The 16,281-nt window shown below is 43.5% G+C and overlaps 1 protein-coding gene across 10 annotated transcripts in view; it reads left to right on the top strand.

Annotated features, from left to right (window-relative positions):
• Positions 1 to 16,281, top strand: part of cald1a (caldesmon 1a) — a 61,027-nt gene that overhangs the window by 21,348 nt on the left and 23,398 nt on the right. For 9 of the 10 annotated variants that reach the window (XR_005078950.1, XM_037121899.1, XM_037121897.1 and 6 more), the window contains exon 2: positions 8,098 to 8,183. Coding sequence is in view for 9 of the 10 variants with exons in the window: in XM_037121899.1 (XP_036977794.1) it covers positions 8,107 to 8,183 (77 nt within the window). In the remaining variant the exon portion in view is untranslated. Of the gene's footprint in view, positions 1 to 6,383; positions 6,536 to 8,097; positions 8,184 to 16,281 lie in introns of those variants that run through there. The other variant, XM_037121898.1, reaches the window with a different exon arrangement.

Raw genomic sequence — 16,281 nt, 5'->3', positions numbered from 1 at the left:
GTCTTGCTTTATTGCGTTAGCGAATTGAGCAACAATAGCCTAGTTGACTGCCTGAGGTCAGATAGACTCGCCCCTTGCTGGATTACAGGGCACAGCATGTTGTGCTTACACACTGGTAACTATCAAAAAGATCATTACTTACTGGAGATTTAATTGTTTCCCAATTCACACAGTAATTTGCGACATCCCCTGTTACACAACGATATTCAGTATCGGCCAGTACTACCAGTCTAGCAGTGTATCGGTATCCGTCAAGCCAGAGAGAAGAGATTCTAGATGACAGATGAAGCCGAGAGAGGGACAAGCGGAGATGGAAAGAAAGAGAGAAATTCTTGGCGTCGGCGTGCCAAAAAACCTCGAGTGAATTTATGAATGCTCATCCGCAGCCGCTCTGCATCCTGGGACTGCAAACGTGTTAATGCTGCCGATCCCTGGACGTGTGAGCGGAGAGCCATAACACAGGAAAAACCACAACCACAGGGCCAGCTTTCCAAACACAGCACTGTAGGTGGTGATGGATATCACACATGTACACACGTTTTACTGAACCATAAACACGCACGTACCCTGCTCGCAGTGGCCTCGCGTACTTCCAGCGTTGCAGTACTAAAAGCGCTCACACTCGCTTACAGCGCACGTGGAAGAGCGAGCCATCATTCGACCGCCGCACATCTGCAGACACTCTCCCCCGCATGCGTTTACATAAAGACACATTTACAAATGTAAGTCTTGTTTGTTAAATACTGTTTATCGTGATTGCGCGCACCCTCACACACAGGCTGCACATATTTTAACCGCCCCGTCACACTCCTCTCTGGAGACTACTTACCCCTGCAAAAAAACGCTGCGTTTACCCAACTCAGACTGTCCCCAGGGTCTTTGCCAAAACAGCTGTTAGTGTGCACTACCTACAGGGATGCACTATCTCTCTCTCTCTCTCTCTCTTTATTTCTCTGTTTTACTGCAGGAGCTTTATCTGCGTGATAAAATCATCATAAAATGATCGTTCTTGCCTTGCCAGAACACTCGCAAAATATATCGTGGCTCAGGCTGAACCAGTAGACCTCTGTCTCTCTCGTTTTCTCATCTCGCTCGGCCAGTGCACAAAACGCTCTTCTCCTGTCAAGTCGACATCCAATCCTGCCATAAGTGGACGATTTACAGTCGTATGTCCCTATAGCTGTGTGTGGCTGTGGAGAAGCGTGTCAGCGTTAGTGGTTGTATTCCCACATGATCAATTAGCTCCTACGTACCTACATGTACTTGAAAAATCATTCTCAGCATAGAGTCTTTAATGATGTGCTTAAGTGCGATACTGTACTGTACCATTCCATGGGAGGAACAATGTGCGGCGTGGCTGTTCTTTTGTGAAACAGTAAGTCTCCAACATTAAAGGTTTTGACCACTACTAGTGGCGCTATGAAGCAACATTTTGTTGATTTCACTGCAGTGAATTTTGCCATTGCACAATTAGCATTAGCATCTCTCCCCGCCCTGGCCATTAGACACCCATTGACTTCATATTAAATGAACGTAAAATGTGACTCTTTTTATGCACTGAGATAGTGTTAGACATATAAAAGATATAAAAGAAAAAAACTATTACAAAGAGCAAAAATTTAACATCTTGAGCATTCTAAACATTTTGTCATCCTGTTGTCTTGGTTAGCTGCCGGGGCTAATTTGCGGACTTGTTAATACATTCATGATATACCTGCCTCAGCACATGGGCGACACAGCTAACATTCCTGCCTACAGTTTCATGTTATTTCAGTAATTAAAAGTTAATCCAGTGAAGAAAAAAAAGCACATCTAGTGAAAACTGCTAGCTAGCAAAGAAGGATGCCAAAGATGCAAAAGAAATAATAAATAAGCTTTGCAAGTGTATTTTAAGTTTACGTTAAGAGTGCTGTGTTAGTTAGCACCTCTGCATTTACGGATCCCTCGTCTCAAGGTCAAGGGGTTTTCTGAACTTTGTTCTACAACATAAAAAACATGATTTAATGTCCCAGAATTAGATTATAGTGTAGTCTAAATGAGACTACAAAAGTTGTCGCTGACATTAAACATCACGAAAACTCCTTTACTTATTTTTCCCTCTAATCTTACAACTACTAGATTGATCAACATGTATACTTATTTTGTAGTTAAGCGTTGCAACAGCTATGTAGTCTGTGTGTAGCCTAATATTAGCTTTTTACTTCTTTTTATTTTATGCAATTACAAAAGTGGTGTTCATCTTGTGTTCGCCACAGATCTTATATCCGGAGATGTTCCAAAATCCAATTTAAAAAATCCCAATGGCTTTTTTTGTAGACAGAACCAAAGCAATGCTAACCAATAAGCCGTCCCTCACGCCACTCTGTTAGGTCTCAAGGATACACTCAAAACAGTGGAAGAAAAAACAAGAAAACTCTGCAGTGTGCCATTTAAGCTAAGATGACTATTAGCAGAGACAGACAGAGAGGTCGTGTGGCAGTCATTTCTGTTGTGAAAGAGAGGTGATTCACTCATGTCAGGCCAGTCTGGCAGACCCGTGAGAGCATTTAAAGACAGGCAATTCTGCTGTCACAATAAAAGCCTCAAAATTGTCAGAATGTGGAGACGATTGTATTTTCATCCTCTGCAACTTTTGACTAGAAGCCCTGGCTGACTAGGTATTGATAGGCGGGGACAGCTTGTGTCAAAATACTACAATACTGATGCTTGTGAAAACTCTGGAAAGGGACCGTGTGCTAAAACATATCGTACCTATTCATTATTACCTCAATATGATTTGACAGCATCAATTTTTATGTAATGATCTTACAACAGTCAGAGATGTGGCGAGGCTGTTCTTCACTTCTCCAGCATACCACTGTAGCAGGTGAACCAAATATTTTCCTCCATTGATGCAAAGACTAGAAAAGGCCAGGCTTTGTGCCAGGGTAGCCTTCACATTCCACATTACTGGAATACTTCTCTTCACCTGGACACCTGCGCAGCTGTGACTCTATAGCTGCTAGACATATAACTCCTCTCCTGTCTGCAGAGAACACTGTGGTCCTCTGGAGGCCACAAAGAGAGCAGCAGCACATGTGGCTTGACTGTGTTTGCTCTTAAGTCCCTACTCTGTAAATTTGGACAAGTTTAAAATGCACAGTTTCATATATAGGGGGGGCTGTATGTACCAATACGGTAACTTCAGACTGGTTTGTGTTGGCGCTGGTATAAGGCCCTACTTTTTACATTCTACATTTTTATTTAAATGAAAATTGAGAGGGTATATGGTCAAGAAATTCAATTTCCAGTACTGTTTTTGTGACCAAATAGCCGTAACAGGGCTAACCTAGACGTTGGCATCACCCTGGTTACCTCCACAAAAAGCCTATGGGATTTTTCAAATGGATTTTGGATTATTGCAGAAAATTTGATACTTTGGATACCCAGTTTGTTCAGCAAGATAATCTTAAAAAAAGTTTAGCTATAGACTATGAATAAACTATTTGGCAGTTGCATGACTTCAACTTCACCAACACTAAGCATCTAACTACACTGCAGTATACACACATTGCTATAAACTGATCAATCTACAAGTTGTACATTTAAAGTAAGAATAGTTATTGGAACAAAAGTTGCTCTGTTAAGTAAGCAGATGAGTCCATTGTTAGCAACAATGTTTTTTGAGATACGGTACCACTTCATTCAAATGTGGTGTAATCACCGGCATATTTTCTGTAAAAATGTGAAAATCCCTCCAGCGGTTGTTAACCATGGAACTTTTTTCAGGCATTTATCCAAAAACCCGATCGAGACGAGGGAAGCAGAAGTGCAAAATTGCTAACTCATTTGCAGGTTAAGGATTCATTCTATTAGCACATTTTGGCACGCTAACAAACTAAAATAAAAGAGTTACCATGATAAACATTACACTTGCTTAACATGAGCATGTTAGCATTGTCATTGTAAACATGTTATCCTGCTAATGTTAGCACTTAGCTTGAGGCACTGCTCTGCCTGGCCTCACAGAGCTGCTTGCACGGTAGCATGCAAACAGTTGACAGTCATTTACTTACTTGTCTTACCAGTCAGTGAGGGATTAATGTGAGATTTTCATGTTTGTTGGAAAAGAACGCCAAGTTCCAACGTGTTTGATTCAAGTATGTCACATTTAAGAACTGGATTCTTTTTTTTTTTTTTTCTACAGCCGTAAAGGTCATTTAAAAAAAATGAAGCAGTGGGTGTATGTGTGCGACTGAGCCTCGTAACCAGCTGTAACAAGTCACCATTGTTTCTTTTATTTGCCAGCCTCACAGCTGGCAAGCACATAGCTCGCGCTAAGCTAGTTTTTGCTTGTTTATCTTCCCATTAATTCCCTTTATTCAACAACCAAAACAGTCGCTGCACACATTAAAGATCCAAAGGAGGAGTTTTTTTTTTTTTTTTCCTTTCTTGACTGGCATGTGAATGAGTAATTGGGAGGCTCTTTCAAGTCCCCTCTACTAAAATCAGAGGTTAAATAGGAGCATTCCTCGCATAGCTCCATAACCATAATGTGGAGATTAATGTGTTTGTCTAAAGGGTTGCGAGGGGACGGTCGCCCCGAGTATCTCAGGAACAAATCATACCGAAAAAGCTGCAGTCTTCTCGTCTCACAGAATGCTAAGCCAGCGTTCGGAACATTTCAGCAAATCCAAAAATAGATGTGCTGCTGGCCCATACTTATTCCGCAGCCTCACTCCCAGACTGCCGCTCGAATTTACTTTGGGCCTCTTTCGGTCGATAGGGGCCCATTGTTTTGGTGCTTTTAACTCGAGGCTTCGTGAGAAGATAGAGGCATTATAAGGTGGTGTAATCCCAGTGGCTGTCAGGATAATATCAACTTGGCTTTTAGGGCTTCTTAAAAGGCTGGCACTTAGACACTGGGTTCTGTGCCAGGGTCTGGCAGTCTCGACAGGTAGTAATTTGACTGGTAAATGTGTCATTATAGCCATTGTGGAAGGTTGGTGCAGACAGGGGGAAGAGAAAGGGGGAGCAGGAGAGAGAAAAGAGAGACGGTGTAAGAAGGGAGGGCAGGATGGATGGATGGATAAATGGTGGAATAAATGGACGGACGCAGCGAAGGGGAGGAAGAAAGGGTTTTTACGGTGGACAGGCAAAGATGGGCTGAACTTGTAAAAAGTCTGAAAATGTCACAAACTTGTGACTCCAGGTTGCTCAACTTTAAGGAATGCCGTCGTCCATCTCGCTCTGCCTCTGTTAGCTTTTGCAGAAGTGTGGGTGGTCCCTCCAGTGATATACACAACAGTTACATTTCGACGTCGTACCGAGGGCCTTGTCTGCGAGCCACAGGCTTCCTCCTCTGTCCTGCTGTTTTCCCATGTGGAGACAAGACAATGTGACTGTGCTGCATTCACCAAACAGCTCTATTCATACAGAATATATCAGCTTGGAAAAACTCCCCATTATCTCAGGTTTTATTACTCATGTGATCCACTCCCCGATCGTTTTGTTGACAAACCTTTTATTCCAACGACACGTTTTTAAACGATCTATTACTCATTTTTATACCAAAGCGAACACTTGATGAAACACAGTCTTCTCGGCAGCATAAATCATGCATTATTTGCAACAATGGCTCCAAATTTAAATGCTTGCCGTGCTTGTGTTACTAATAACTTTGTCTCCCTTGGCGTCGCCGGTTCTAGGAAGTATGTGATTAGACTGGTGATGTTTGGAGGCCTTGTCGGTTTTAGTTATTGCTCTCATTTTGTCTTAATTACGGTTGTATGAATAGCCCCACATCCAAGTGCCCCCCCCCCCCCAACCCCCCATTTCACAAATGACACTGGAGCGCGCATCTAAACATAGAGAGTGAATTTTTGCGGTATTTAAAATATCTCTGCCTCCTCCAAGTCTCAGTGTGGAGAGACGCGGCTGTGTTTACTGTACAGGCTCAGAGGGGGGAGGAGAACGGGTGAGGAGATGCAGTCAGGGGTAAAGGGGGGGGGGGTTAGGAGTATCGGAGTCGTGGTTCCTTTTGTGTTTCCTGTCCGTGCGAACATCTGCGTGTGCTCATTAGTATGCTTAGGAGCGCGAACGAATGCACATAAATGTTGCACCTACATGCTTGTGTGCATGCATAGTCATACACAGATGTCCGTGTTCAACGAGGCCCTCTCTGACCCCAGGCAGTAAAACATGCCTTACAACGCGCAGGAAGCCGGCCTCAAGTGCAGAGTCATGTCCTAGAAGCTCTGACATGTAGGCAAACAGCACAGGAAAAGCCAGCAGTAGAGATAGGGAGGAGGAGGGGGAGGAGGGGAGGGGGTGTACGACTGAGGGGAAAAGAAGGAAGGAGGTCACTGAGGGATGGAGGGAGGGACAACTAGCAGGGAGGGGAAGCAAACAGGCATTTGCCTTTTTCTGTCAGCTGAGGCCGGACTGTGGGAGACTATTAGCAGACGTGGTTGTATTGTGCCTCGGCTTTGGAGAAGGCTTTGTGACAAGCTGGTATGGTCTGAAGGGAAACACGTTGTTTGAAGGCTTATTCAAGGTACGACAGTCGTAGTTTCTCCCTCTGTCCTGCTGCACTTTAAAGCATCTTATTTCCTGCCACAGTCTGCTTTGCTGTCTAAGTATTTGAATATCCTCCTAACCCAGGAGCTGTCATGCACCTTTGTCATTTTCCCTCAAGCACTCAACCAGCGCCTGCTCACCCTGCGCCGGTGTACTGTACATGTTGCCGGCGGTTTAGCGGGATGTACGACGGGAGGCTCAGCAGCTCCTGGGTGGTCTCTGTCCTCACTGCACAGCCAGTCACGTTCCCTAGCGGGGTATTTTTAGTGAGCGTTGCTCTTAACTGATTGAGTTAACATCCTGTGTTGGCTTCTCCTTCCTCCCTCTTTCTGTGTCTGCTCTTCTTCTTTCTTTCATGTTTCTGACACATTCCTGTGTTTCTCCACACAAAGTCTGTGGGCATAGATCTAGCGGCTAAGGCTGAGACTTGTATACATGGAGATGTGGCTTCACGCTGCTGGTCAGCGCTGCGTGTGGATGGCTTGATTGCACTTGCTGTAGTCCTTAAACCTCCCATTTGTAAAGGAGTTGATTTTTGACTCATTCCCAGCTCATCAATGATGATGCTTTAGGAATGTAGGTCAGGTTGATTCAGAAGCATCAGTATTGTGATTGAGACTCAAATATTGACTTTTTTACAAGTCCTGGTTGATTTGGTTACAACTGTTACAAGTGGTCACTGTGACCCACTGAGCAACAGCTCAACTCTTCTCGTTCTTTGCAAACTTTAAAAATGCTGATGATAACAGGCTCAAAATGACCATCTTCTTTCATGGATGTTTTTTTATATATATATATATATAAGCGATAGCTTTTAGCATTATCCACAGTAAACACTGCCTGTGTTTGGCATCAAGGGTTCAGTATGTAAGAGTTGGTTACCTGTCAAATTCATGCTCAAAACAAATATATGGCAGCTTATAACAGATCGCTAACTTCTGCTAACTAGGGCTGCCATTAGCTACTTAGCTCAATTAGCCATGCATTTAGCGATCCAGACTGGATTCCCAAACCACCAGCACAGGAACTGTTATTCCTTCACATTCTGTTGATGATTTTAGCTTTTTGTTAATGTATTTAACTAAAATAGTTACATATTGCACCTTTAAATTAAAAGTTCTCTTGCATGTTCTGTTTATATACTCAGCGAGGCTGATATCGATTGGATGACAAATGTAGACTGTTGATATAAGCCTGCAATTGATGCTGTCCTTCAACCTTTTGCTTTCTGCGTGTTACCATTTTCTCCACCACACTCACAGCACTGTGGACAAGTGATTGAATCAAAAATCATTCCTCCTGTGAATCCTCAGTGTGTGAAGGTGAAGTCATCATAAGCAGGTTTTGATTTGCTGAAAGTCTGAAGGATTTCAGCAGTATTTTGATAACCACATATCAGAAACCTAAACCTTGTTTGACGGTGGAACCAGCTCTGCCCTCTCGGGACACTTAAATGACTGCCTTTCCGTCTTTCTTTCCTATCTTCCTTCCTGGTATTGACTGAATTAACATGTCCGGTTCAATGATGTCATCCATCAGGGCACAATCATGGAGGAAATGGACTTTGAGCGGCGCCGGGAACTGAGGAGGCAGAAGCGGGAGGAGATGCGCCTGGAGGCCGAAAGGTACGACCCATTTGGTTGTCTTCCATTCAGATTAGTGCTCCAGGATTTTCTAACTCATTCTCCTGCAAAGAAAGTGTTTTAAAAGTCAAACGCCCACAGTGGCTCCATTTGTACTTGCTGCCACATTGCAGGCTACGTGGCTGTCACCTAAGATCTTTACTACTTAGGTTGTGTGAAGCTGAGGGAGCAGCCTGTGTTGTGTAATGAAGCGCTGGTTGTCTGATGTTCATGCCAAGTTGGAACAGGAGGGAGCCGGCTTTAATAGCTCAGACCCTCCTCTGGGTCTTTAAAAACATCGCTCAGCAAATATTGGCTTCCCCCAGCTCGGGCCAGGAGAAAAAGAAGGTTGATAAGAAGTCTGATAAGCAATGTGATGACCTTTAAGTGGGAATGTTCAATCATGCCCTCCCTCCCTCTTTCCAATTTTCTCTCCCAGATTCTGTGGCCTTGTGAACTCTCTTTGATTCAATGGAAGAAATTGATTAAACTAAAGTTCATTTCGGCAAATTGATTGAGCGGTAACACGCCAAGTGGAGTAATCAAAAATAGTAAAAAGAGGGTTTTTATTGTGAGCACTTGATACACAGTGTGCCAAGGAGGTATTTTACAGGGCCTTTTCACAAAAAAAGCCTCCTCATCTGTTCTGCAGCCCGTCCAATTAAGGATGAGGGCGATGGGGATGCAGATACCAGCCAAGGTCACTTTGCTGTTTGATGTATCTGTGAGAAGAGTTTTATTGGAGCCAGTTACTCCATCACTGATGAAAAACAAGCTGACATAGGTCTGACCACCTCTGAATACATAGATGTGTCTCTCTGATAATTCTTTTTTATGACACAAAGAATACGTGAGCAGCATCTACCTTAAGCCATGCTGAAGGCCCTTTACTCAAGGCAAAATAGCATTTCTCTTGAAAAGGAACTTGCAGTCTGCAAACCAGCGTACATCATCTACAGAGCTGAAGGACATGAAATTCAGGGCTAAGTCATTCATCCAGGCGTTGAAAATAAAGCGCCTGCCAGCTTGTGTGGGTAGTATGGATGATGCTAAGTTTGTTTGAAATTGAAGCTATTTATTTTGGGCTGTGAATCAGGCCTGCCTCAATGGCTCGATGGCTTACCAGAGATTTATGGTGTCCGCATAAATATCACTGATAAGTAACACAAAATTGCAAAGCAGTTACGCAAATATACTCAATCTTTGTGATACTTTATAAACAGCATTTTAATTGTAATGCTGTTTTGATTGATATGTAAGCCCCATGTAACAGTAGTACATAATCTTGGTTACAATTCTTCAAAGCTGCATCAATTGATCTTTCAGTCACTGGGGGGCAGTGGAACGGGCTAAAAGCACAATAGGCACAACACTGTATTACAATTTCATAAATATTGCAGGGCAACATGTTAGGGAACAGTTGACAACTAACATATTAAGTATAGAACAATATTATTGTCCAATAGGAGTCATGTTTTATGGCGATCTGGCAAATTACAAGTTACATTTGTCTTTTGGCTCTGTTTTGGTCTCCACCAACTCCTAATGGAAATATATATAAGGGAAATATATATATATATATGCTCTGTAGCTGCTGAACGCTATTTTGCTTTCACCAGCTAGTTGCTAGTCTGACTCACTGGATGTATATTATGGGTATTTTACATCTTCTCAGTCCCCCCTCAACACCATTCTGCAGGGGCAACGTTAATGCATCCTCAGTGTGATCAGTTTGATCAAATCAGATTGGTTTAAGGAAAACAGAAGGAGCCAGAGCGCTTTTTTTCCTTATGGCAGGATGATAATTGGTGCTAAAGATGCTTGCATGGGATATTAGCTTTGTTGCTATGTTTGTCTGTCACTTGGTGCTGGACAGGTAGCATACAGTGGGTTTATCAGACATTTATCTTCTGCTATGAAACAGCTCTGCTCTGTCTAGAAGCAAGGTTAATGACAGCAAAGTTTAGGTGCTAGAGAACCAAAACTATTAGCTTAAAGATGCTAAAACATTCCAGGATAGCTGCAGTCAGATGACAATTCTCTGTGAGTTTGTCACAGTGGGACTGTCTTAACACAGTGTCATTTGATGTATTGATGATCAACAGATATGTGTTAATTTAATTTACCAAACAGAGAATTAATGGCAGTAATTTCTTGAATGATATATGCCCATCTTTCTGACACCCAGCTGTTGTAACCATAGGATAAGGATCCCTATACATTCTAACTTTGTCTAGCATTGTCTTTCTTGGCTTTCCCCTCTACTCGACTTTTATGCCTCATTTCCCAAGATGCACTCTAAATAGCTGATTGAAGCGAAGGTTAATGCCGTTGTTATGTTTCGTGGCCTAAAACCTCCATAAACCCCCTGCTGCTAGAATTATTTATGCAGTTTTGCAGTGTTTATGTTAACATGGAGGAAAAGGAATTTGGCAGAAAATGTAGAACAAGAAGGGCCGACAGAGGGAAGAGACAGGACCAACTGACTGAGAGAGAAATGGACCGAGAGCGAAAAAAAAGCGTAAAGGGTCGTAAGCGCCTCCGACATTTACATTTTCGGCTCGGCGGGAGTTTGCTCATGACTGTTTATTTGGTCCGAGCAGCAATAATTTCAGCTGGCAGGCAACGCGCCGCTCCTGTTATTGATAAAAGATTACATCTCTACATTGTTTCCATTTCTGCCAATATATTGAAACAATCAATATTTACATGCCCCTCTTGGTTGGACTAGTCAAAACCACATGTTGTCTCATTGGCCGGCTTCCATTCAACCATCACCGAGCGCGCTGTGAGAAGCAGAGAGCGCAGGGAGAGTGTGGGGCCATATAATAACGGCTGTAGGAATGCCAAATTCCTGGCTATTATAAGTGTTTACTGGCCAGGTCTCCATGAGCTGTTTCCTACATGCTGGGACAGAGAGATTGTCTGTGTGCGAGGAGAGGGAGTGTGTGTGAGACATGTCTTCTCTTTTTTCTTTTTTTTTTCTTTTTTTTTTTGGTGTGTGTGTCCGTGTAAATGCGCTCATGTGCTGGGGCGTGCGCGTGCTATAACATGAGCATGTGAGCGTGTGTGTGTTTGTTTGGATCAGCATCAGGTGATGAAGGCTTGACAAGCTCCATTCACTCTTCTCAACTGCAACTGAGTGCATGTGTGCAAGTGTGTGTGTGTGTGTGCTTGTGTGTATGTGGAGAGAACAGCCAAGCCTTCCCTGTTCTGTCTTACATCAGTCTCAGTCGTAGTTGTAAGAAAATGATTATTAACACAGAGCTGTGCAACAGGCTTCAGTTCACATTTAGTACTGTTTTGTGAGGCCACACGCACATGCACGCACACACTCAGAGTTTTCTGCTCTGTTTAAGTTTCTCACACCGTCCGCGCTTGCTCGTCGAAGTTTCTGTACGTTTCTGTTCAGCGAAACACCCGGTCACACAGGAATGTCTCGACTGCTCTGGTTTTTCCCCCCAAAGAGAGGGCTCATGGATGTGGAATTTTCCCAGTCAATTCAGTGACCGGAGGGTACTTGCCTCAGCCAAAAATAGTTTTCTTTTGTAACAGTGATAGTACGAATGGTTTACAGAGAGAGCTGTTGTTACTCCCTGCTTAAATGCGGCGGCTTAGCCTGAACGGAATATTTACACATTGGATGTGGATGAATGCTCTGGGTGACCACAATGGTTAGTCATCACTGTTGCATGTGAGACAGTATAACGAGACATATTAAGCTCATTTTGGGTTCATGATATTATTTTGGGTCACCATCAGAATCAGTTTCTCATCCTCTCACTTTGAGCATTGTATGCCAGTCTGTTTTCGCTCCTGTCTCTTTAAGGCCACGGCTCTACTCTGATTGGTCAGCTCGCACATGCCTAAGCAGAGCAGCTGTGCTGAACTGATTCTTACGTGTCAAATTAGCAGTTAGGCATTTGAATATGCAAGTGTGTGACGTTGTGACATAGTGTGATGTCACAAACTCACAGATGTGATGCTGACGAGGCATTCAGGAGCAGTGTTTTTTGTGGGAGAGAGGAGCTTCTGTCGGAGCAGATTCTGACCTTTTAAACTCTAAAGAGCTTTTACATGCCCAAGAACCTATATAAAACACTTAAGACAATAAAATAAAACAACATTTGGGGGAATTCGTTTATTTGCTTTTTTGCTGTGAAAGTGATAAGAAGATTTATAGAACTCGGTGCTGGTCACTGCTTCCCGCCAAGAATAACAGTCTCCCCATGTAACCCCCAATAAAACTAAAACTGATAGTTATATCACTAAAGTTTTTGTGCTGCTCGTAGTCTTTGCGCTAAGCTAAATCAAATTTATGGTACAAGCATGGGGGTAGTATCAATCACTCTCGACAAGAGAGCAATAAGCCAGCTCCCAAAATGTTCCTTTACATTGAAAGCAACTTATTTAAGGCTCGGCTAAATGAGCCATGTTGATTTTGGAAAAGACTTTCGTCTGTCATGTCCTTTTTTGGAAGGGTTTATTTTTTGCCATTTTCCTCCACCTCCTCCTCCACTTCCTTCTTTCTTGTCATAGTCCTTCTCCTCTTCTTCTGAGTGTCACTGTCTTTTTTCTTTTACTGTCTTTTACTATCTTTCTGCTCTCCCTCATCCTGCTTCCTCAGCTTCCTCCCTCTCGTTCTCCTCATCTTCTTCCCCTTTCCCCTTCGTTCTTCTCACACTCTCCAAACCTCGTCCTCCTTCTTCTTCTCCTCCGTCTTCACGTCCTCTCTCTTTTGATATCCCTTCTCCTGCCTGAGTTCCACTTTCTCTCTCTCCCTCCTCTTCCTCCTCTTCATTCTCAACATCTGCCCCCTCCCCTCCCCCGAGAGACCAGGAAGGGGCCGAGGAAATAACACCCATCCTCCGTGAATGAGCCATGGCAAACAATCCCCGCCCTGGTTGAATGGACCGCTCCAAACATGACCCGGTCCTGCATCGTAAACCTTTTTGCTTCTGTCGGGAAGAGACGGGGAGATGGAGATAAAGCGATGGAGATAGAGGAGAGAGAGGTTGAGCCACGTATGTCGAGCTCACCGCATCAGCTTGGAAGGGAGTTCAGCTATTGTTGCAGGTTTTTTTTAAAGCTAAATCGTACATTCCACAAGAGAGTGCAATTTTTTTATATTTTCATGAAAGAATAAATGTAGTCAGGGGGAATTTTATCACAGCTAACATTGTGTTTTCTTGGAGCCCGCCCAGCAGAGAGTCAGGGTGGGGAGGGGAGACAGACGGGGTGCGCTGTGGTTCTTTGGGCCGGCGGTAGGAAGGGAAACGGTCCAGGGAGGCCAGCGTGGGAATGGGTCAGCATTTCTGACAGCGCAAGCACAGCCCCCACCCACTTTCCCTCTCCCCCTGTCTTCATCCATCCCTTCCTTCTCTCCCCCTCCCCTCCGTTCACAGCGGCTTTTTTTCCCTTTCTATCTTCCTCTTTACTCCTCTCCCTCCCCTTCTTGGGGGGGGGGGGTGAAGAAGTCTTTTCTCATGGGCTTCTCCCAAATTGTTTTCACTGACATTTCTGAGATATTTCGCTTGTAAAGAAAATATTTGGACATATTTCTCCCTAATAGGCTCGCTGATGGGGATGTTTTGTGTGCCTGTCCTCTGCCTGAAAATCAGCTTTACAGTACAGCACAGCATGTGAAGGGAACTCGAGCGAATGAGGAATTTACGCTCATGTGTAACAAGACTTTTTAATTTCCTTTTCAGCTGCATCGGCCACATGTGTGTTGAGGGGGGCCCATATTAGCTGTCAGTCAGCAGTGTGTGTGCTTGGCCACCCGTTCAAAAGAACAAAGGACTCTGTCGCATGCTACGTTCTGACAGACGCTTGCACCTGAAGTCTGTAACTGTGGCCTACACATCATTCTGTACAGGAAAAGGTGTCGTCCATGATAAAATCTACAGATTACTCCTTTTTCCATTATCGCGCACGCCCTTTCCCTTCCCGTTTTTCATTTCCCACTTCTCCTCTTTATCCTCATTCTCTTTTTTTCCCTCCATATGTCTGTGTCAGTATGCTGATAGGGTTTGGGGCTGAGGTAAGGAGAGGGATAATAAATCAGGGCTTTGGTTGTGTGTACGCGTCTCTAGCCAAGGGCCGTGATTGACAGGAATGCTAATTCAGCTTTTAGGAGTTTGTTCTTCTCTCCTACTGAGGAATCTTTAACCCTGAGACTGTCGTCGTTGCTGCCGCCACCAATAAAGTCTTTTGTTCCCTTTTTAGCTGTCATCGTTTTCCCTTTCTCATGACATTTGGTGCTGTTTCAGGGGTGGGTTAGTCCTTTGGGAGCCAAGGCAGTTGTTTCACTTCTTTTTTTTTCTCTCCACAGAGACCACATATCACTCTGGCATTTTAAATAAGAGTTAATATACTTTCTACTGCAGGGGAACTAAACTGAATATGACAGATAATGAATAAAAATGAAAAAAAAAAAGTTTTTGTTTGTGGGTGGGATTTTTTTTTATACAGCAAGACTATTTGTAGTACTTTTGAGAGATGGAAGTAAGACATTCTTTCTCCTACAAGAGTAAAAAAATGGAATTCTTTCCTCTACAGATAGGGGGCAGCTTATCACCAGAGCAGCCACTAACTGCTGCTTACTGTGGCTGCGGTTAGATAATTAGCCCAGTTAGCCGTTCAGCTAGTGGCCCAAACTGGGAGTTTTGGTGTTCACACCGCTAGCAGGGGAGCTTTAGATTGAGACGGGCAGGAGTCAGCTGGCTAGCATGTTAACCTCGGTAGATATCTCTACATCCTAATAAGTAGAGGTTGCAACATGGAAACTGTTATTTCTTCACATTATGTTGACAATTTTAGTACATTTTTGAATGTACTTACAACAAGCGAAGATGAGTCTCCATGTTCGGAAAGATGGCTTCTTATGCCCCAAAAGCCTCTGTAGTCTCATTTAGCCAATTGTTGGCAACCACCCTTTTTATTTGTGGGTTTAAGGACCTAATCCTGATTGCACTCTTTTATGTTTTGCCATTTGTAACTCATGGCCATATTGGCTGGTGTTCAGCAAAAGTTACCCTGGATAGCTTTAAGGCTGAAAAAGTCTAATCTGGATGCTTAAAGATGCTGAGTTATCTGAACTCAGCACACGTGTAAAGCATTGCCTGACGCCACCGATGTCACCCTCCCATAGGTCCAGCTTGGGCGTTAACAGATTCATCTGTTCTGTTATGACAGCATTCCTCATCTGAGAGAACGAGAGGGAGAGAGAAATGGGAGGCGTGGGGAACAGCGGAGGGGAAGGAAAGGAAGAAGGAAACTGTTGTTCACAGGCTGTAAAAAAAAAAACCCAACATGAACCCAAACAGCTTTAGCTCGGCTCACCACACATGTTGCAATTAACATGTAATAGCACGCTTCGCCAGCTGACCTCAAAGGCTGCCCTGTGATGTCAGGTAGCTGGGCATGTGGTAAGCGGCAGAAGTGTAAAAGGTCAGTCAGGGCAACACAGATCAAGCATGGAGCTGAGTTCATGGGCGTCAGGTGGCCAGAAATACAGCAGTTCGAGATCCGATCAAATTCTGTCTCTGGTGTTGTACTATAAGATATCTTCAGTTTATAATGCTTTCATTTGTAATATAGTATTAAGTACACTTTACTTTTTGGGTGTAGCCTCATCCCCCTAAACCTGTCTGCTTCTACCACAGTAAGATTTCCTCAGAACGACTTTGGACCAGCCCCAGAAAAATGTCCCAACTTGTTGCTTTCAATCAAATCTAAGCACATAAACATACAGTAGTTGACTAGCCAGCTAGATGGCGAACAATGGAGTTATGTTGATGATTGCATGTGGCCACACCCTTCACTTAAACCACTGCATTTAATAAAGACGTGCATAATCCACAGCATGTCTGCTTTGGATTTGGCTCTATTGAGCATATGGGCGGTTTGTAGTTTTTGGCGATGTTAGGCTTTTTTTTTTTTTTTTTTTTTTTCTTTCTTTTCTTTTTTTGAAGACAAGACAAGAAAAACCACTGGAGAGAAGGAGCAGCAGTGCAATTCTAAATGTCTAATGCAGAAGAACAAAAATACCATCTGTTGTGTCGGATATGACCTGATGTGACCTCATGATGAATCTAAT

The sequence above is a fragment of the Acanthopagrus latus genome, chromosome 14 (genome assembly GCF_904848185.1).
Source record: "Acanthopagrus latus isolate v.2019 chromosome 14, fAcaLat1.1, whole genome shotgun sequence".
In the NCBI taxonomy this organism is placed as follows: Eukaryota; Metazoa; Chordata; class Actinopteri; order Spariformes; family Sparidae; genus Acanthopagrus; species Acanthopagrus latus.
Note: the sequence above shows the minus strand (reverse complement) of the source record. Positions and strands in the feature narration are given on the sequence as shown.